The sequence below is a fragment of the Gigantopelta aegis genome, chromosome 10 (assembly GCF_016097555.1).
Source record: "Gigantopelta aegis isolate Gae_Host chromosome 10, Gae_host_genome, whole genome shotgun sequence".
NCBI classification, from domain to species: Eukaryota; Metazoa; Mollusca; class Gastropoda; order Neomphalida; family Peltospiridae; genus Gigantopelta; species Gigantopelta aegis.
Window position 1 is genome coordinate 61,114,905 of NC_054708.1, and position 22,671 is coordinate 61,137,575.

Here is a 22,671-nt window from a genome sequence, read left to right on the forward strand (position 1 = left end):
GGAATAGCCGTTATATATTAGGGAGATATGTAGCCATTGTATTCTATCGTTCAGAGCCATTCTGTGCTTTCTCTATACAGTTATCTCTGCAAGAGTACTCTGGCTAGGGGTTTTCAAAACGTAGCTATCTCGCATTCGGAACATGTCGACCATTTCCGTCATATTGGCGGAACATACCGATGATAAAATAGACTGGATCACTTTCAAAACAAAAATCGGTGCATTTAAGGTACATTTTGATTGGTTATTTCATACAAGAAGGCAATTTCGAATGTTTTTGCGGTGATAGAAGTTTCAAGCTAAAAGCCAAGAATATTTATTCAAAATGCGGGGACAACAGCAGCAAAAAAATCCAAACCAAAACATTCAAGTGTCTGTAAGATGCCGGTAAGAATCAACAAGGCGATTATAAATCTCGAATATATTTAACACAATACCATCATGATTGTGACTGTCAGTGTCGGTCGTAAAAATAGTTTATAAATTTGGTTAGCGGAAGAAAATAATTTTGAGTTGTCATTAATAGGATTAGCGCTCATCCAATGATCCATTGAAAGTTAATTAAGGAATGTGATGGGCCGTTTAAATATTACGTAACGCTGTTTTTGTCAAAATGAGACGCCCTCCATGTATCCTGGACTGGCTGGAGTAATTAATAATACTAGGGCCTACTTAATAGTCGCAGACCTAAAATCCTTAGGTCGACCACTGTCACTTTCGCACCCTTATTTTGGCTTCGTACACAATAAATATAGCATTTAACTTGAAATCCATATTTCGTAAAAGGTACAATTTTTTAATTGCAAGATTTTCTTCAAACACTTTCAGGTTCATTAGTAATGTTCAAACAAAACTGTAAACAATTTCAATAGCAATTTTGCATTGGAATTTTTTAAACATTCTGAATGTTATATGTAAGTTATAACGGAAACATGTATCCAGTTTCTGATTATTATAAGGAGATGCAAAGTGACGCCTTTGGAATAATGACGTCATTCAAATTCAAAATTAGCTATATTATTACATTGCTTTGCCACATTAAAATAAAAACTAGTCTACTAACATTGACCCCTGTCAAATTTTTATAACAAGCAGACAACGTTGTTTACAGGTCGTTATTTTTTTCTTTTTCATAATTCTGGACAAAATATTAATTTTAAGTTTTAAAACATGAAAGAAATAAAAAGTACCATTTGTCAGATATATCATATAAAAATATTATTGTTGGATATGTTTTACTTATTGTGTACGAAGCCAAAACATGGGTCCGAAAAGTGACTGTCGTCGACCTTAAGAACAAACCGTAAAGTAAACACGTAACCGAAATGAAAAGAAATGAAATAAATATTATTTATCGTGAAAAAACGTGAACCGGGCTACCCTATAAACCAGTCTATTTACATTTGATCTGTTTTTAATGATTCTACATATGATTAAACCTAGCCCGAGTACTCTTGACTGTAAAAAAGCTAGACAAATATTTGGAAGGTTATACGCTCTCATTACAGTCGGAGACCAAGCTATATAATTTTCTTTCAATTGCTGCCCACCAAAGAGTAGTCAAAGATTCCCACTCTAATACCACAACAATCCTGTTTGACATCAAATACATGTACATCGATCATTTTCGAGTTCCTTGATTAAAAACAAATCCAGATATTAATCACTAATACACACACTAGTGACTACAGAAAGAAACCTGGCAACACCCACATTCAGCTAAGCTTCGGATAGCAGAATTGAAAGAAAATTACATAGCTTGGTCTCTGACTAATGAGAGCATATAACCTTCCAGATATCCATCTAGCTGTTTTATAGTCCGAGTGCTCTGGCTAGATTGAACCCTGACATCCAAATACTTTTGTTGAATTAAGAAAACCTTCCCCAAAACAATGTGCACAAATGTGGAAAAGACAAACTAGACATTCAAAATTATGTTATACATAGGGAAATGTATACACGAACACCATTTTGCACTGTGCGCATTATATTAAATGGCATGTAATAGTAAACAAACCTAAATAAACAACATTTTCACACCGCTGTCATGGTCAAAGTCTCGTCTACAGATTCATTCATAAGAGTTGGTGACACCACATGACGCACGTCACTCTTGAAAAACCGTAGCCCCGTTTACGGAAATAGCTGAAGAATGTCAACATGAGACTACAACATGCATTTAATCTCTTCACAACAGAAAATGGGATTAATATTAACATTTGTTGGTTGATTTTGACAAAGTGAACAAGGTAAAACATCATCTCATCAAATTGATTGTACATTATAATGTGCATGTGCAGAAACTATTTCTCATTAAAGGGAGGGACAATTAAGGCATTTGGCCTGGTATGCATATTCAATGATATATAATGCACATTATTGCTTAATATCAACAAGGATAATCGTATAGTTAATTAATAAAACAGTTAAATGTGACGGCTATTATATATAATGGGCGCAGCCATTTTGTACCATCTCGGTGAGTACGCCCTCTGGCGAGCTGGTGCTTACATAATACTTAACGCGTAACATCAGGAATGAGCCTTAGAACTTGAGAAACACAGACTACCTGGTTTTTGCGGGATGATAAATAGTCATACATTGCAATGTTCTGTAATAATACATATCCCAATAAGCCAGCAATAAGTATATCCAGCACTATATATATTATTTTTCAATACAAAATAAAATACCATTGTCAAAGTGGCTACACAAGTCAAAATAATTAACAATGTTTTGTCCGTGCAGTAACCTGCATACTGAAATGATACACAGAGTGTTTTCTTAGTTAATTGGACTATGCTGTTAGTTGCTTCTACCTGTGATTCCTGATTGGCAGGTGTGTATTTGATTGGTAACCAGACAAGCCAATTAATTGACGCTGTCTAGACACAAAAATACATACTGGTATTGTGGAATATTGCCTGTCGCCCCTAAAATGGTAATGGTTAAATGGACATGGTTTATTACTGTAAATAGTTCTGTAAAGTAGACTTTTTCATCTAAAACCACAACTGACCAATTATGTAGTCCCAAAGAAAAGAAAATTATCACTTTGGTATCGTGGGTTCAGTGTTCTCGCTGCTCCATTTAAGCGGGGCGGCCCGCCCTGCTATTGCATTTTGCCGCCCTCCTTTATTTTTCTGCGCCTCTCTTTATTTTCCAGCACCATACTATAATTTCCAGCATCTATCTGCGCTATTTCCAAATGCACACTTTTTTCCACACACAAAAAATCCCACAACGATCAGTCTGCCCACTGGGCATCAAAGGAAACAAGCCGCGTTGTGTACGAAAAAGCAACTAACGAAACATTTACGATGGTTCCGTAACATAATTTAATAGTATTTTTAACAGCCTCTATTTTGTCCTATACCTGTATCCATTTGTATGTTTAATACAAACAATAAAAGTTATATTTTATTTGAGCAATGAAAACTCCGACTGGGAAAACCCCACTTATTTGGCACCAAATTTGTCACGTGATCAGAACAGTCACTCTATCTTTTGTTTCCACTAACTGTCGTCTGATATTTTGTACTCGGTTACAGATATAATTGATTGTAACTGACGATTTTTACTTTCTGTCATTTCTGTCATTCTGTTTATTCAGCTGTTCTTATAACATATTGTAAACTTTTCATTTTGGGCGGATATCACCGCTTATAAAATCAACGGAAATCATTCATCTTGGGTGCCAAATAATATATACATCGCCACTACAAAAACGAAACTACTTTTTATCAGTTGGCGATAATATTTTATCACAGCGATCGATTCATTCGATGAAGATGGGAATAAAAATAAAAAAATCGACATTAGGGGATCACACAAATGTCTTTTTTGTTTTTCGTATATCTTGAAATCTTTATTAAAATAATAATATTAAAACTTTGATCGGTTCAGCAAAACCGGAACTGCCAGTGAATATCAGACCGATAACATCTTCGGTTCAGTTAAAAGACGAGTGCTTGTATTTCGTATAAACTTTTTGTAATCAAAATAAGGAGTATGTCTTTCCACAAAGTCTATCAACACACAACAACATGGTAACCACCAAGCTCTCCCCCCCCCCCCATTTTTAATTATTTATTTTTTTGAAGGGTGTGGTGCTGCACGGCCGCCCTCCTTTAATTTTCACCCAGCGAGAACACTGGGGTTGTCGTTTTTTTTCTCCAACGTAGCATATCAATAGGCCTAATAGTGTACATTTTTCCTTTGGATTATTTAACAGAAAAATACCATAACCCCATTTTGTTCCGTTAATGCAACTTGAAATATATTTAGTTCAATAGTTTATTATATTATTACGTCATTTATGCTGTTTTACAAGTCAGGTTGATCAAAGAGAAGTGTCTTGTCAAAAATTACTGCTTTTGTTTACACTGTACATACAGGAGATGGTCAGGAGCTGTCATCAGTTCGCCCCAAGCTATCCCACTGGACGTCACAAAAACGAAACAAAATTGCTGCCCCCAGTTAACAGGAATAATCATGTTTTTTTATTAATTCTAAAATTACCCGTTTTTCATTTGCTAAAGTGTCTGTATGTGTTGGTGGTCCGGGTATGCGTCTTTCCAACACATACGGCTCTTGTTTGAGTTGACCCTACCTTTAATAGGCCTGTTCACGGTTACTTGAGGATACTTAAATAGTTCGTTCTTTGCTGGATATAACACCATAATATTTGTGTGACCAGGGCTTCTAGATTATGGTAGCCCCACTCCCATGGCTAATGATATTCAATGTTGGGCTAGTAATAACTACCATTACCATGCCCGATGGCTAGTGACAACAAAAAAAAAGAGTCAAATGTTGCAACTTGCAGTTAAGTCTATTTTGTAAATATAAATATACTGCTCTCACCGTACCACCCAATGTTAATATTTTTAATCTCTATCTCCCTCTTCAGGTGACATTCAGTTACTATTATTTAGTAAAATTGTATTAACTTAAAGTAAAGTAGGGCTAGTGAATTTTTTTTATCGTGGCTAGTAAAAAAAATAAAAAATTAACTGATCCCATGGCTAGTGGATTTTTTTTTAATTCTAGAAGCCCTGTGTGTGTTTACTTGTTTACATCTTGTTATTACTACCTACATTAAACATTGTTGCCATGACAGAGTGTTTATGAAAAAACAATGATCAATCTATTTTTGTAATATGAAATGCTGTTCAGTAAACCCACACACCCTTGAGTAATATTTGAATGGCCCCTTATCAGTGTTCGAGATTAACGGTATCCTGATATCCCAGGGATACCAGACTTCTAGAACCCAGTATCCAACCAGGATACTAAATTCTCAGGTGGGATACCAGATTTTGAAATGTTAGTATTCAACTGGGATACTGGCCAAAAATTTTTAATCTCGAACACTGCTTATACATGGAAATGTATCTGAACAAATAATGAGATTTATCCATTACTTATCATAGCGTAACTTGCTGTTTACAATTAATCACGGTCATAAATTGAATACAGTGTATGACTCCTACTATGAGTGTATCAAATTGTTTCTCTTCCATCTCAGTTCAGGTTACAAATATGTTTATCGAATGCCCATGAGTATTGTAATCTTATTCATGAATTCCAATGTTATGAGAGAAATGGTACATTTTTTACCTCTTATATCTCACCAGGTCTCAAAGTTACCCTAGGTACACTGCATGTTGTAATCAGTAAACCTCTTTACATATTGTATTCAACCAAACTTCATCAGTTTTGATAAACAAGATTAGAAGTAGTTTTCGTGGATTTAATACTAGAGAGAGTGACAAAACCATGTTGCAAGTAAGAGCTTTTGGCTGTGTAATTGATAAATGTAACTGAACATTATAATAGACTATTAATCTAATGGTACTAAAAGGTCAGGTCACATGATGCAACTAAAGCAGTTTATTTATGCGCATACGTCAAGTTATGGTGGCATTTGCAACTAAATCGTGAAGTATAAATCTACCTGCAGCGCATTTTGTACACCCCGCCACCTTTCCGCTTAATTACGAGTTATTTTAGGCATTTATTTTTTTCCTCAACACTTTCAGAAGTATGAAAAAAAAATCAATAAAAAATTCAGGTGTACGATTTTACCCACACTTTGAGGAGAGTGATTTTTTTCAATAACATTTATCTAAGATGCATCTATATATGGTATTTTTTCCAGACCTCTGAATAGCATTGAGAGGAAACAGGGGTCGTGTGCAGTAGTCTCGGCTAATGGCGACAAGAAGGAAGTGTCGGTCAAGGAGAGACTTGGGGTCACCACACAGACCAAAACCTTCACCTTCGACCATGTGTTTCCACCGAACTCCTGCCAGATCGACATCTATCAAACCGTGGTGACGCCAATTGTTAACGAAGTCCTCCTTGGATACAACTGTACCATCTTTGCGTAAGCTTTCTGTAAATTTTATGTTATGGGGAAAATTGATATAATTATATGTCCCATTTATATTGACACAAGAAGAGATCAATTGTCAGTTTATGTCAGGTAAATTTGTTTCACTTCAAAATCCTGAAAAATGTCAGGATTTTGAAAATTGTGGAATTTTGTTGATAACTGTATGCACCATGAATATGTGCACACAACATAGTTTTATAATGTTTTAAGTTTTGAATAGACATACTTAACCTTCTGATACAGGCCTCTGAGAATTGAAAATTTGTGTAAACCATTTATGGGTTACACAAAAATAAATTCAGGTAACCCATTTTGTTTTCATGTAATCCGTCATGACCATGTAAATGATGCCATAAATTCAATGCATGAATGAAAAAGAGGTTACGGAAATCTATACTTATACGAGCGACGTGAAAACAGCACACACACATATTTACAGATTGTAACTTTTGAAGAAAAAAGTATCAAAGTGATCTTTGCTTTTGAGTGTAGTAGAATAATTTAGATCAAGATGTGTACAACCTCTAATCTAGAATTAAAAAAGTTGGTGTCTTGATGTTTGTTGTGTCATTTCGTTTTTGAAATCTGCTTACAGGGTTCAAACTTAATGACGACACCAACTGCAATTGCTGTCATTGAGATATTAATTGCCATAGATCGGGAGCATCACCAATGGCAAAAAAGAGCCGTCGGTAAAGCTCCTCAATGATGGCAAAATGTTTATAATACTGGTGTACATTATATGCCATTATACAACATTAGTACATTTAAAATTAGTTCACCAAGATAAACATCGCGTGCAAGCAGAAACAGCGAGGTTTATCTTGTCTAGGCATTCCGCCATTAGCAGCTTCTGGACAACGGTTCCGAGGAATTTTTCTCGGAACGAAATTACAGTCAAAATAACGATCACCATCACATTTCCACACCCTAATCGTATATTGTGATCTATTTCGAGCTCACTGAGACCAAGAAATACTTGCTTTGAAACAATCTTCACTTTGCCTAGACAAGATAAACCTCGCTGTTTGTACTTGCACGCGAGGTTTATCTTGGTGAACTAATTTAAAATATGTCTACATAAAGTAAAATAAACTTTCAGTCTTATTTATTTGCTGCAAAAATCATCTTTTCTTTTTTTAATTGCTGATGGTAGGTTTTACATTGCCATCGGTGGGCCGTTTCACCCATGGCACTTTTTTTTTTAAATTGCTGTGGAAAACAAATTCTTACGGTCTGGCCCTGTGATTAGGTCCAAAATATTACTTCACTGAATTTTGGTGAAAAAAACTTTCGTGTCACTGTGTATGTCTACTATGTTTAACTGATAAAAAAAATTGCACCTTAAATAGGCTATAGAAAGTAATGAATCATTGCAAAACTAGTAGCAAGACTCGAATTAGTGACTATTTAATCACAAAAGCAACCAGAATTTTATGTCGGCATCTAAATTTATAAGTTGCTTTAGTCACATTGTGCGATCTCAACTTTGAGTATTATTCTGTTATGATTTATTCAGTTTCCTTCACCAATTGCACAGGGGAATTTATTTATACTTGGCCTGTAAGTATTACTAAGTGATAGCTATTAGTAAACTTTTTTTATCAAAACCGCAGAAGTTGGTTACAGAACTTAAAAATGGTTATCAGTTAGAAATGTGAAAAACAGCTTGTACTTGTGACATTACAAGTTTTGCACTTACATAATTGCTGTTTAAAAATTACCTCCACTATGCGCCTAGCTCAGTTTGTTACACTTGAACCCTGGGATAATACTTAAATGTTTTGTGCTATTCCATTATGATTATGACTCATTAATAATTAAATACATTTGTATTTGTTTTAAGCTACGTTTTTAGTTGTATTAGTGTACCAATAATCTATTTAACCTACATGTATACTGTTGATTTTTGAAATTAGGACAAGTTTCTCGGTAAACAACATTTTCATTTTGGAAATACTTCTGTATATATTGTAATAGAAGATGACATGCCATGAACAGAAATTAAGTACAGCTGTTCAAATTTTAAATGGACATCTGTATTACATTTACTACTAACATTTGATGCTATTCAAAATATGACTTTCAATGTTTTCTTTAATATAATGTTTGTTTTTTGTGGGGTGTTTTAATGTTTTTAGTTATGGACAAACTGGTACGGGAAAGACATTCACCATGGAGGGAGAAAGTTCTGATGATACAAGTTTGACCTGGGAGGATGACCCTCTTGCCGGGATTATTCCTCGAACCATGAAACACATTTTTGAAACATTGCAGAGTCAGGTATGATGTGTGTTAATAGGCTTGAATGATCATCCCTGTACAGCAGAAACGAATAATTATTGCCATATAATTTAGACACTCCCCCCACCTGAGACAGCAAGAAAAATGTGTGGTATTTTAAACATGTACAATATTTTAGATCACGTATTTCATTTTTATACGCCCATCTATTGTCGTATTATGGTTATGGCATTGTTCGTTCATCCATCTGTTAACTTTTTCTTGTTCGGACCATATCTTGCATACAAATGCATATATATAGGACCATCAAACCTCACATGCAGGAAAAACTTGGGATGGAGATGTGTCACGTTCTATTACTAGATCATTGTGACTTACTTTTCGCGGTCTGCTGCACATAACAGTAAATCCTTGTCCTGACCATATCTTGCATACAGAACCATCAAACCTCACATGTAGGAACAACTTGGGATGATGGTGTGTTGCATACTATTACTAGGCCACTGTGACCTACTTTTCACGGTCTACTGCACATAACAGTAAATCCATGTCCAGATCATATCTTGCATACAGGACCAGCAAACCACATGTAGGAACAACTTGGGATGATGGTGTGTTGCATACTATTACTAGGCCACTGTGACCTACTTTTCACGGTCTACTGCACATAACAGTAAATCCATGTCCAGATCATATCTTGCATACAGGACCAGCAAACCACATGTAGGAACAACTTGGGATGATGGTGTGTTGCATACTATTACTAGGCCACTGTGACCTACTTTTCACGGTCTGCACATAACAGTAAATCCATGTCCAGATCATATCTTGCATACGGGACCATCAAACCACATGTAGGAACAACTTGGGATGATGGTGTGTTGCATACTATTACTAGGCCACTGTGACCTACTTTTCACGGTCTGCACATAACAGTAAATCCATGTCCAGATCATATCTTGCATACGGGACCATCAAACCTCACATGTAGGAACAACTTGGGATGATGGTGTGTTGCATACTATTACTAGGCCACTGTGACCTACTTTTCACGGTCTGCACATAACAGTAAATCCATGTCCAGATCATATCTTGCATACGGGACCATCAAACCACATGTAGGAACAACTTGGGATGGTGGTTGGTCCAAAACAAACTGTTCATCCATCCAATTGCAAAAATTTCACATAATTAGAATTGAATCATACCCGTAATGTATTCATTAATAATAGATATGGTTTTCCATCAAACTCCTGATGGGCGTATATCATGTACCTCACTGGTAGTCTTGTTAAATGTTGGGGTTCATAGAAAACATGTTAGTCGTTACACTATTTCAATAAATGTCAAAATGTGGATTTCATAGGTATTATCGGTGGAGCCAACCTCACATAATATAATAGTGAAGTCCTTCTGGAATGTAAGCAGAATATTGGTTTGATCACAATTTCATGTTTTACCACATGTTTTAAACAGGTCAATTGTTATGTTTCAGGACATTGAATTTTCCGTCCGTGTATCGTTCCTAGAACTTTATAACGAAGAGTTATTTGACCTGCTGGGTTCTACAGAGGACACATTGCGACTAAGAATATATGAAGATAATACAAAGAAGGTATAGTTATGTATGGTTTGGTCTGGAGGGTTTCTTGTTAAATTAAATAATTTAATGTGTGTTTTCGTTCACATTAAATATACATGCAGTACATAACATAAACAATATATGACATTTGAAGTTCTATAATTAGTATCAGGGTAATTTGTTAAAAGCAACTTGTCACATCACTGACACTCCACTAGGCTAAACATTTGTTCAAAGACACAGAGTCGGTCACGAGATTAAACAGTTGTTAACAATAACACCATTCTTGGTGAGAAAGCTATCGTGGTATTACACTCCAATTAAACAAAGGACCCAGAGTTTGCAATTGGTTACAGTCATTGTCATGTCTCGATGGTAGTGTCGTTGCAATCAACACCTGTGTACGGTGCCCTGTCGGGTCGAGTGTCAAGTTTAACAAAATAGGCCTTTGTGAAATAAACACTGCTTTAAAATGGTTATAAATAATTCCCTGCAGGGAAAATTCTGGGAATTAAAAAAAAAAATCTTATTCAGGGAAAATACAGTGAATTTTATTTGGGTGTAATGGAATCTGGAAAAATATCAGGGAATTTTGTTGAGTCCTATATTTTATATATAGTACATGGATATGTATACAAAGTAATGTAAAAATGTAATAAACCTAAGATATTGATGTTTTTGATTCCATTGTCTTTTTCATGAGGTATTGCATGATAGCTACTGGTGATTTCTAGTGCATGTTTAAAAAAAACTATATTTATTTTTATTGAGAAATCTTCTGGTCACCATATCAAATTATACCACCAACGAAAATGTCCTGTTTATATGATCTACATATAGCACTCAAAACACAAGACGTCAAAATGGAAATAAGCGACCATTCTATGTATATCAGAAATGTTGGTTCATTAAATTTGGTTATGCCATACTAATGTATTGTTAACAGTGACATAGTGTAGTCTCAGAATTGCTTTTCTAACATTTCTGCTATACATAATCAGGGGACAATATTTCGAAACCTGAGGTAACCAGAAGTTGATTCATGTGGTTTTTACCGAGATAACCAATTGTTCAGTTACATGAATTATATTTGCATAACCTGTGGGTTACCTGATTGGTTACCTCAAAGTTATGTTGAAATCATATTTTAAATACATAATATTTATCTGAAACATAAAGTTCAAACAAAATACAAAAAAAAAACATTTTATAAAACAGATTCTTTAATGCTTACTAAAGTTAACAAATATTGTAAAATGACTAAATATCAACCCCAGTACTGAAATAAAATAGATACACTTCCAGATTCCTTTTGTCATTTTGCAGTGGCCCAGTTACTTTCACTTTATCGATGGTACTTCTATACTACAGTGATGTTTCAAATGTTTGGTTTTTTAAGCTCATTATGCGATGTTGGTATTTTTCAACTGTTGTGACACTTTTGGATTCCTGTTTATGTTTAAACCATTTTTAACATTTATAAAATATTGTCTAATTCCTTTAAAGATAAAATTGCAGTGGATAATTTAGGCACCCCCAGCAGTCCGTACACATTTTTTCAATGTGGAGACTTATCTTTGTGATAATTAAATCTAAAACAAAAAAGCTGGAAGAAAAAGAAATATTTTTAATGAAAGTTGTGCACTTATATGGTAAAATACATTCTGATCCAAAGCCTTTATTAGGTGTAGTAAAAAAAAGTTGTTTGGTTTCGGTTACCCGACCGTCCCTAGATTTTTTGTGCCGACCCTAAACTTTTTTTGGACCTTTTTTCCTTCTTTTTTTTATCAGTTTTATTTAATAATCTATTAAAATCAGTCCTAATTTTTGTTGACTCTAAAAACAACAACTGCAGAGAGATGCTACAAGATTTGCTAGTCCGAGGTCTCGTTACCAGAAGACTAGGATCTCGTTACCAGAAGACCCGGAACTCTTCATGTGATTTTACATATAATCTTTAAGCTTCTGAGGAGATCCGAATGAAAAGCTTTCGATATTGACAGCCATTCGTTCGATTCACAAGTTCCCGGGAATATACAGGGAATTTTAATTTGAAAATTCTGTGGATACCCTGATTTATTGTAGACTATTCAATGTAGTGTCTTTAATAATTATAACGGTCTTGAAAATTATAAATGGTCTCAATCTTTTTTTTGTTGTTGTTATAAGCACTGGTTATCACTTGAGCCGGTAGAGGTCAAGTGATTGGTCATGCAGTCAGCGACATTGTTAGTAATCACTTAGTTATCACATGTGCTAGATCAAGCTGTCAAAAGCCTGAACGGTGTCATTCCTGCTCCTTGTGTTTTGTACAATAAATTGAACTAAAATTACTGAACACTTGTACTTTATATACATACACTACTCAAAAGAATTTAAGGGTCAAAAATTTATAACCAAATAAGTTTCAGAGTGTATTAGATTGATGATGTAAACTACACCAATTTTTTTTTTTATTGTTCCATATTTACAAAAAACCACAAATAAACATCACTGTATACAAGAAAGTCACATGACATGCTGTCAAAGTTGAAGGTTGTCAAACATGGATTTTACACATTAGAACATTCATTTAATAGAGTGTGAATCCACCCCTGGCGCGAATACACTCGACACATCGTTGCCTCATGCTGTTGATCAGACGTCTGAAGAACTCTTGGGGAATGGCCTGCCACTCTGTCATAAGAAGTTGACCCAGATCATGAAGGTTGGCCGGAGGGGCATGGTTATCCCGAACTCTCCTGCCTAATTCGTCCCAGGCGTGCTCTATTGGGGCCAAGTCAGGCGAATATGCTGGTCAATCCATCCTGGCGATACCTTGTTGTCTGAGAAAGTCAGTTACCACCCTGGCGCGGTGGGGTCTGGCATTGTCATCCTGCAGAACTGCCCCGCCGCCAATCTGCTGAAGGCCTGGGAGAACCAACGGCCGGATAATCTCATTCAGATAGCGGATTCCATTCAGATTGCCATCCACCACATAGAGGGGGGTCCTGTGGTGGATAGAGATGCCGCCCCACACCATGACGCTGCCACCACCGAACCAGTGACGTTGTCTAACGTTAACGTCAGCGAAGCGCTCCCCAGGACGTCTGTAGACACGAACCCGACCGTCGTTGAACTGGAGACTAAACCTGGACTCATCAGTGAACATCACTCGACCCCACTGAACACGTTGCCACCGCAGATGAAGCGTGCACCAGTGACGTCTGGCCATTCTGTGATGTGGTAGGAGTGGTGGTCGAACAGCCTGGCGACGGCAGCGTAGATTATTGGCTCTCAGACGATTGCGTATTGTTTGATCAGACACTCGAGTTCCAGTCGCAGTCCGCAGATTGTCACGTAATCGGTGTGCAGTGGTTGTGCGTTGACGTAGAGCCATATTGGTGATGTAGCGGTCCTCTCTATTTGTAGTGCTTCGGGGTCTTCCCGAACGTGCACGATTTTGAACAGAATTCGTTGCTTGGTACCGTTGCCACAGTCGGCCAACGACACTGACTGACACCGTCTCAGACCAACATTTGTTTGCGTATTGCCATCCTGAAGCCAAGCAATAGCCCTTCCTCGATCTTCGATAGTCAGTTGACGTCGTACCATTGTCGAATTTGGAGTGTGCACCGTACACGAACGCAAGCTCCAATTATACGGAAATTCAGCATTGGGAACATGGAATACATGTGCAAAGCGTGCAAATGAAGCGCTTTGTGAAAAAGTATGTTATGGGCACTTAGCAGACCTTTCGCTTTCGCCCTAATTTACGTGCAAATGTAAGCATGTTTTCGCCATTAGAACTAGTCGACAGTGTCAATGACAGTGGATTTTAATTCATTGATGGGTTGCTTAGACCCACTTTCGTCAAAATGGAACAATACCATGCGTGACATATGGTCTAGCTAATATAATTGACATTCAGAAAATAATGTCGAAAATATCGTCTGACCCTTAAATTCTTTTGAGTAGTATATATGCGAGTTAAAATTCATAACATATTAATTTTTATTTATTTATTCTATTAAGCTAAATTGTACATAATTGGATTTTTTTTTTTTAATTGCTGATGTTATCAAAATGTTTTTTCCTTTCTTCGTGTTTTGATGTTTTCCCGTTCATGATTTAAAATAAAAACATACAAACGGCGAAATTCCACCTTGATGATCATTGTTTTAAACTATTTGGCAAATATCACCTTTTAAATGTTAGTTTATGCATATATATGTATATATTTATTTGAAAAAATGTTTTTCTATTTCTGCATTGACTAACAATTATCGTTGTCATTATTAGTCACTTACCAGTCCAACCGGAGGGAACTATAGGTTTTGTCTGTCCATCCATCTGTTTATCTTACATATACAATATAGTTTTCTGGATATATATTTTTTTTTTACAATGCCTTGAGATATTGAACTGAAATTTTTTGTACTGATTTATTATTGTTACAGATCAAGTTTGTCTTTCATGATGATTTACCTATTTTTGACAAAGTTATGGCCCTTGAACTTAGAAGAAACATCAATTTGTTTTCCGGAATTTTTTTCTCGAAATTCTTCAAGATATTGAGCTGAAATTTTGTGTAAAGCTTTATCACGAGTTTGTATTTCATTGTGTTATACCCATGTTATGGCCCTTGAACTTAGGAAATATGGGAATTGAGGGTTGAAACTTAAGAATTTGTCTTCCACAGCAATTAAAAGAAATTACAATGGGTGAAATGGCCCACCTACAGCAATTTTTTAAAACATGACTGAAAGGTTGTTTTATTGTATGTAGACATGTTTGAAATGTGCAACTGTTATATATAGGCCTACTGGCAGATAATGTACACCAGGTGTATACATTTTGTCATCATTGAAGAGCTTTACCAGTGATGCTCCCGACCTACGGCAATTTATGAGTCCATTAGGGGACGTGTTTTGCTTTAGAAGTACTCTTAGAATGCTTGTTGTTATTAGGGATCTGTAATTATTTCTGGACTGGAAGAGGTGGTAGTAAGGAGTAAAGAAGAGGTGTACAAGATTCTGGATCGTGGTTCTGCTCGGAGACAAACGGCAGCAACACTCATGAATGCAACTTCGAGGTAAATCTTTCTGCCTTATGGGAAATAGCATTAATTAACATGTTAACAAAAGTTAAAAGACACCACTAAAGCACATTGATTTATTAATCATCGGTTATTGGATGTGAGACATTTAGTAATTTTGACATAGTCTTAGAGAGGAAATCTTAGACACGGGGACTCCAGCCATTTTATCATAAAACAGCTCATATACATTTAAATGTGTTAACAACTTCGCCTTATCAGGGCTGGGAATTCTCCTCAAATCAGCTGTTTTCCTCTCATGGAACATTGCGTTTCTTTGCATTTTAATCGTCCTTGCCTCCAAAATGTGTCAGATGGCACAGATTTTAACCTAGGATTTCAAGAATTTCCGGGACCCCTCTAGATTTCCTCCTTTTTTACAGTTCACCAATTCCTTCCCCTGCCTTATATGTTACTGCATGTTCACATTCATTCCCAGTAGTGTAATCAAAATACTTAGCAGTCACAGGACATTTTAAATGATTAATACATTCTCCCTGCTTTATAATGTGCATATGTCTTTAATATTCTTAATATAAGTTACAGTGAAATCTCTCAAAACAGGACCCTCTGTAAAACAGAATTCCCCCAAAACCGGACATTTTTCATGGTCCTTTTTAAAAAATCAGTACAGAAATTAACCTCTCTAAACAGGATACCTCATAAAACCAGACATTGTACTTGGTCCCTAGGGTGTCCGTTTTAGAGGGATGTCACTGTAATTGCATTTAGATGAGAAAGGTGTCGTTTCTGCTTTTAAACTGTCTAGATTGTCTTTTTAATTTCAGTCGATCTCATTCTGTTTTCTCTGTCACTGTTCATATCAAAGAAAATACGATTGATGGTGAAGAGCTGTTAAAAACTGGAAAGTTGTATTTAGTAAGCTATTATTATTATTTTTATTTTTTTTGAAGTAGTGTTAGTCTCAAACTAAAGAGAAGTGAACTTGTTACGATCTTCATACACTAATGTAAATTGCTCTAAGATGTATTTCTCAGCTGCTTTTTTCTTTACCAAAAATAATACAGAGTAGATTGGATTGGATCCAAAATGCTTAAGAATGATTTTTATTTGAGTTTGTGGTGTAGAATTTTCAGCTTTTAAAAGATCATTAAAGCTATTATTTTTCAGGGAGCATTACATCCCTGGTATCTGTGCATTCATCTGTGTTGAGAATTGAAAATGGGTGTAAACCATGTATGGGTTATATACTAAACAAATTTAGCTAACCCATTTAGTTTTTGTGTAACCCATCAGGACCATGTAAATAATGTTCTAAATTTAATGCACTAATGAAAATGGGTCCATTTTCAGAGATTTGTGTTTGTGCATTTACTACTTACAGACTTCTGCTTTCCTTTTATAATCTGTTTGTGTATTTATTTAAATTTATCTACATACACTGCAGATCAGAAGAAATTAAAAGTATGTGACATGCTTATTATTATTATTATGTTTATTTTTCTTCAGGTTGATTTGGCCGGTAGTGAAAACATAGGTAGATCCGGAGCAGTTGACAAGCGAGCACGAGAAGCAGGTGTGTACATTAACTGCTCATACAAAGTTAGAGAAGATGTAATAATTGTCGGATAATGAATAAATTAATACATATTTGCTGACAGAACCAGCAGATCATACTGCAGTTATACTGCGACAGCATTTTAGTACAAATAATAACAAAGTAAATACCCGATGATGACAAAAATGTCATCGCAGATCAGGTTTGCAACAGCATTTTTCAAAGGCACTGCTGATAACTGTTTTTAATTTCATGGGCTGCAGAAAGATGGAAAAGAAAATCATAATAAAATGTATTGCATAGTACTATTATAAAGGTTTCTCTAGCTACCAGAGACAGACCACTTGTGTCATGAAATTTTGCAGATAACTAAAGCATGCCAATCTGGGGGTATATTTTGCCATCACATTTAGCTAATGAACGAAGTGTCCCAAATATATTTAGCAAGTACCGTATATTATGCTGACCATTTTATATCTGTATTAGTCATGTTGTGTCTTGTATTTTGTAAAAAAAAATTAAGCTTTTATTATTCAACTTAGTTATTTTGTGTTTAATCATGATCTTGGGTTTCAGGTACCAGTATCACAGTAATGTTTTATTGATTCATACACTGGTTGTTACAGGGAACATTAACCAGAGTTTGCTGACACTGGGCCGCGTCATTACGGCGCTAGTGGAGCATGCTCCCCACATTCCGTACCGAGAGAGCAAGTTGACACGGCTGCTACAAGACTCGCTGGGAGGCCGCACCAAGACGTGCATCATAGCGACAATTTCCCCTGCTTCCTGTAACTTGGAGGTGAGTCAACAAACATGTTTGTGTGTTAACATAACCTGAAACATACAGGCATGTGATTCTTCCATTAATTGATGGAATTCCGCTTTTAAATGTTTTTTCCTTTCATTCATTTTTCTTGCCTTCTGCACTCAGTTACGTGCCTTGGGCACACATGTATAATTTTTAGCTTTTTTAGAAATGTTTCATTCACATGTCTGGACATAGTTACCCCTGCTTTCATGTAGTATACTTTTGAAATGAGAAACAACCGTGGCATTTAACCATGACAATCAGCAATACTGTGGAAATTAGCATATATTCTGTGGAATTCTGGTTTAATTCTGTGAAATTCTAGGTTATTTAGTGACATTAACATCATTGGTACTAAGTATAAATAGATTGGATGATATATAATTTTGTGAAGGACTAGAACTATACGTTTTTCAAATGATTGTTGGTGATTTAATGCTGTGTCGTCCGTTATGAACTGGATTTAATGTAATATGAACTTCTTTGACAGGAAACTTTAAGTACACTTGATTATGCTCACCGAGCAAAGAATATAACCAACCGACCGGAAATAAACCAGAAACTGACCAAGAAAGCTCTGATCAAGGTGGGTATATGTAATTTAAGACTATAGTAAAGAGGTTTATAGCTGTTTTGTTCTAGTTTGTAAATTTATCCCGCAATCACTGTATTCATTAGCAACATATGATTGCTAGATAAATCTATATTTTCGGTCAGTCACCAAAAATATAGATCACGTGACATAAGCCCGACTCGACGAGTATTTCAGACTAGATTTTCAATAAACATACTCATTAAATCATTTGTTTTAGTACAGTAAATACAAACAACATTTAGTTTTGCAATAACAATACAAAACTTGTATATTTATTTATGAATTAGAGTTTAGAAACGCTTTTTTAATGTGACAGAATGTAGCTGGCATCCTACAAAGAATGACGTCATGTATCTTGTATAACGTACGACAGAAGCCTTGCTAGGTTGACGATACTCCATTTGTGTACACAAAAATGGAATAAATAATGATTTTCCGACTATTCCTGTAGGATTGCAGGATAAATAAATAACTGGTTACTGTCTTAAGATGTCTTTTTTATTCTGTTCAGGTCGAATGGCAAATGCAGCTTGGCAGAGCCTCGCTGCATTTGCCATTCTAACCTTTGCAGGATAAAGCCGATATCTTAAGACTAACCAGTTATTCCCTGTGTATAGGGTCAGCTAAATATTGTTTACTGATTCCACTAGCAGACATGCTAATTATGAGGAAAGTAGGTGGACATTGGCAAAGTAGATGACTGGCCAGCAGATGCCATGTTTTTGGCTTGAGCTAGTCAGCAAATTGTTGCAGTGATAGCTGCTAAAATTAGCTGTTTTGTGCCTAATGATAAGAACTATGTGGGTATTTTAAAATGTAGTTTATGTGCATGTACTATAACGTACTTACTTAGAAAATGTGTTATTTCTAGGAATGTTTATGCTGGGGTGTCGATAAACATTCATTCATTCATTATTTCTAGGAATACAATGAAGAAATTGAACGTCTTCGAAAAGATCTGCAAGCTGCCAGAGAGAAAAATGGAATATTTCTTGCTGAAGAAAATTATTTGTAAGTGTATTAAGAAAACAAAATATGTTATAAAATTTAACAGAATGCTTAGAGGTTACCTTTTTCTTTTGAGTTGTTGTTGAATGTGACAATATTTGTTTATTACATAGTTTTGATTATTATTTTGGAATATTGCAGGTCCATACAAAATAAAATAACTCAGCAAGAAGACATTATACAGAATCTGGAAGAAAGAATACAAGTTATGACAGAAGAACAAGAAAAAGTAAGTTCATTAATGTATTGTTTGTGGAGATCACAAGTTAGAACTTTGTATTTTGTGCCATAAAAGATCCCTTGCTACTAATGAAAAAATGTAGAGGGTTTAAATGTTTAAATTCCAAGAGCCAATGATTAAGAAATCAATATATTCTAGTGGTGTCGTTAAACAAAACAAACTTTAACTTTTTGTATTTTGTGTTGTATAGCAAACATGTACTGTATATTTCTAGGCAGTAGCTGACATTTCAAGTCTCTAAATACTGTCATGAGAAGAAGGAAGTAGCTATAATTAGTATTATAATTAATGTGCTAACATTTTATACAATTAATAGATATGCATCTTATTTACCGTCTGGACTAGTTGAGTATCCAATGACCATGACCAAGAAAGTGGTTCTTATCAAAAGTTTGCAGCTAAAACAGTATTAGTTTAAACTTTACCGTGTTTATTACCCCAGCGGTCACTCATAATGGAAAATATTTCCCATATTTTCTCAGTGAGAAATATTCTGCATTGGTCTAACAAACAATACTATTGGGCAATTTGACGCTTACAAACCAATGACTTTGTCAGTACTAAATATGACGTCATCACGATTTGACAAACACACAAAATGACGTCATGTAGTTTAAAGAGTTTGCCTTTACGGGTCTCTGTTTTTGGTATTAAATTAATAACAAAATGTCATTTTAATGCAATTCATTATAGATTTGGAAGCAGAATAAAGAGAACTTGTGTTTTTTTTAATTATCTATGAACGTGATTAAATTACAACATTATAGTAATTATTAGAACAGTGCGTAAAGTGGTTTTCATCGTTCCTATACAGGTTGGCCTTCGTGCATGTGCGTCGAAAATAATGGCTTTTAGAGAAAAAATAGCTGAGGTAATAAATAGAATAACAAACTCGGTACCAGTTATTATCAAATTTATGTCCCTCGTGAAATAATTTTCATTTGTCACTCGCTAAAGCTCGTGACAACAGAAAATTATTTCACTCAGGACATAAATTTGATAATAACTGGTAACTCGTTTATTATCCTCTATTTATCCAACATTAGACATTGTGAAGTTAATTATTTTGCGACATTATTTTTTTTATTGGCTGCATTTTTCATCTGTCTTATTGTGTTTTCTTCAGCTGACAGAAGTGTTTACCGAAACTCACAAAGCGCTGGAGGAGACCACGGAACAGCTGACAGCGACGAGAAATGACTTGGAAGAAACGAGTGAAACGCTGCTGGCCACGTGCCACACTCTGAAGATAAAGGAGCAGGACCTCGATGAACACAAGTTCCTGGTCTCAGAACATGTCAAGACTGAAGACGTCTTGTTCTCAGATGCTAATCATGTACGGCGAGTCCACATTTTGTCTTGGTCTATCGAATGCATTTATGTTCTGTTTGTTTATTGTCATTGATATATAGTTCTCAGTTGAGTAATTTTTGTGTTAAAATCTCTTTTTATTATTTTTTTCATTTACATGCTTTTATATTGATGGTACAAATTTCTAAATAATATTCAAATTTATGGTTGTTAGATATAAAAGTTAGGGTCTCAGATGTTCCTCCTTCTTTTGTTATTGTTGCAGTGAAAGATTGTTAATATTTTACAACAATGGTTGTGCGTCATAATATTTAATTTCTTTCTTCCTTATGCATAACATATTTCACAAATATAAACAGTAATTACTGCCAGCATTAAAGACATTATAGACACTATGTAAATCTAATGGAATGATGTCATTCATTATTAATGAAGTTTGTTTAGATGATATTTGTTGTGATGATAATATTTATCTGTTTCAGCTGTTAAACACAGTTGAGTTCACTGTGAATGATGTGGAGGGACTGCACGCCAAGTTGGACAGGATCAACCATGTGACGACTCACAATGAAAAATGTCAGCTTTCCTTCAAAGAGAGGTTTGACTTGAGAATCTCGGAGATGAGTGACAAGCTGGGAACACTCGTTGAGCAGGAGAACTTGTTCAAAGCAAACACATTAGACATTCTAGGTAATATTTTGTTACTTTGTGCCGGGGCGGGATGTAGCCCAGTGGTAAAGCATTTGCTTGATGTGCAGTCGATCTAGGATCGATCCCCATCAGTGGACCCATTGGGCTGTTTCTTGTTCCAGCCAGTGCTCCACAACTGGTGTAACAAAGGCCGTGGTATCTACTATCCTGTCTGTGGGATGGTGCATATAAAAGATCCCTTGCTGCTAATCTAAAAGAGTAGCCCATGAAGTGGCGACAGCGGGTTTCCTCTGTCAATATCTGTGGTCCTTAACTATATGTCTGACACCATATAACCGTAAATAAAAAATGTGTTTAGTGCATTGTTAAATAAAACATTTCCTTCCTTTCTTTGTGCCATGATATTGCTTCAGCCATGCATCACGTGATAATGGTAGAGTTTTTTTGTTTTATTCATTGAATTTCTTCTCTCTCTCTCTCCCTCCGGTTTTATTCATTGTTTACTATTATATCCAACAAACTCCTAGGGAAGAGTTGTACGTAGTTGGATATTAAGGAAAAAGAGTGCATATTGTCTTTACCTATACAATGAAACCTGTCTTATGGGTGTAGTCAAAAGTGGCCACTAAATACAGGCTGCTAGTTTTTACAATCTTTAAAAAGATTGTTTTTCTTTTTACCATCTGTTTTGCTGATTGATGGATGTGTGCTTTATGGTTTCCTAAAAATCACTTCTGCCATGTTGTCTTCTTCAGAAATAATAGTGTAAGTTGACATTCTTAATTTTCCAGTTTTAATTTCATTCTTTCTCCAGTTTGTTTTCTCTTTTCATGTAATTACTACTTCATGCCATGCACTGTCATTGTCATAGTAGATGAATCTACTAAATGTCTAGCTCCGTTTACCCAGAGACGATTGGATGTATTCCACAGTCACAATTTCTTAATGCTAATATTCATTTTATTTAAAGGGATGTAAGTAGTTAACTTGAAGTGTGACTCTACAAAATGAAACTTTGAAATTATCTGTTTATCGGTTACATTTTCCACAGAATATTCTTTTTGTTTTCAATTGTCATCATTTAAAATTACTAGGTCACTAATATAAATTTGTCACCAGAGTACCTATGCATGCTAAACAAAATTTTCCTTGCTAATAAAAACAGTAACTTCATTAATCAGACAGCACCTTCTCCAATGAATACAGTATCATCAGTAGTTGGTCTAAAACAA

The 22,671-nt window shown here is 35.4% G+C and overlaps 1 protein-coding gene across 1 annotated transcript in view; it reads left to right on the top strand.

The window, feature by feature from the left end:
- Window positions 1–249: 249 nt before the first annotated feature.
- The window catches only part of LOC121382633 (kinesin-like protein KIF11-B), a 32,140-nt gene continuing 9,718 nt past the window's right edge, over window positions 250–22,671 (top strand). The window contains exons 1-13 of the mRNA XM_041512162.1: window positions 250–387; window positions 6,164–6,391; window positions 8,542–8,683; window positions 10,140–10,259; window positions 15,176–15,300; window positions 16,092–16,182; window positions 16,774–16,840; window positions 17,449–17,624; window positions 18,124–18,219; window positions 19,151–19,239; window positions 19,378–19,465; window positions 20,604–20,813; window positions 21,271–21,478. Coding sequence (XP_041368096.1) covers window positions 326–387; window positions 6,164–6,391; window positions 8,542–8,683; window positions 10,140–10,259; window positions 15,176–15,300; window positions 16,092–16,182; window positions 16,774–16,840; window positions 17,449–17,624; window positions 18,124–18,219; window positions 19,151–19,239; window positions 19,378–19,465; window positions 20,604–20,813; window positions 21,271–21,478 — 1,702 coding nt within the window. The 5' untranslated portion in view covers window positions 250–325. The remainder of the gene's footprint in view (window positions 388–6,163; window positions 6,392–8,541; window positions 8,684–10,139; window positions 10,260–15,175; window positions 15,301–16,091; window positions 16,183–16,773; window positions 16,841–17,448; window positions 17,625–18,123; window positions 18,220–19,150; window positions 19,240–19,377; window positions 19,466–20,603; window positions 20,814–21,270; window positions 21,479–22,671) is intronic.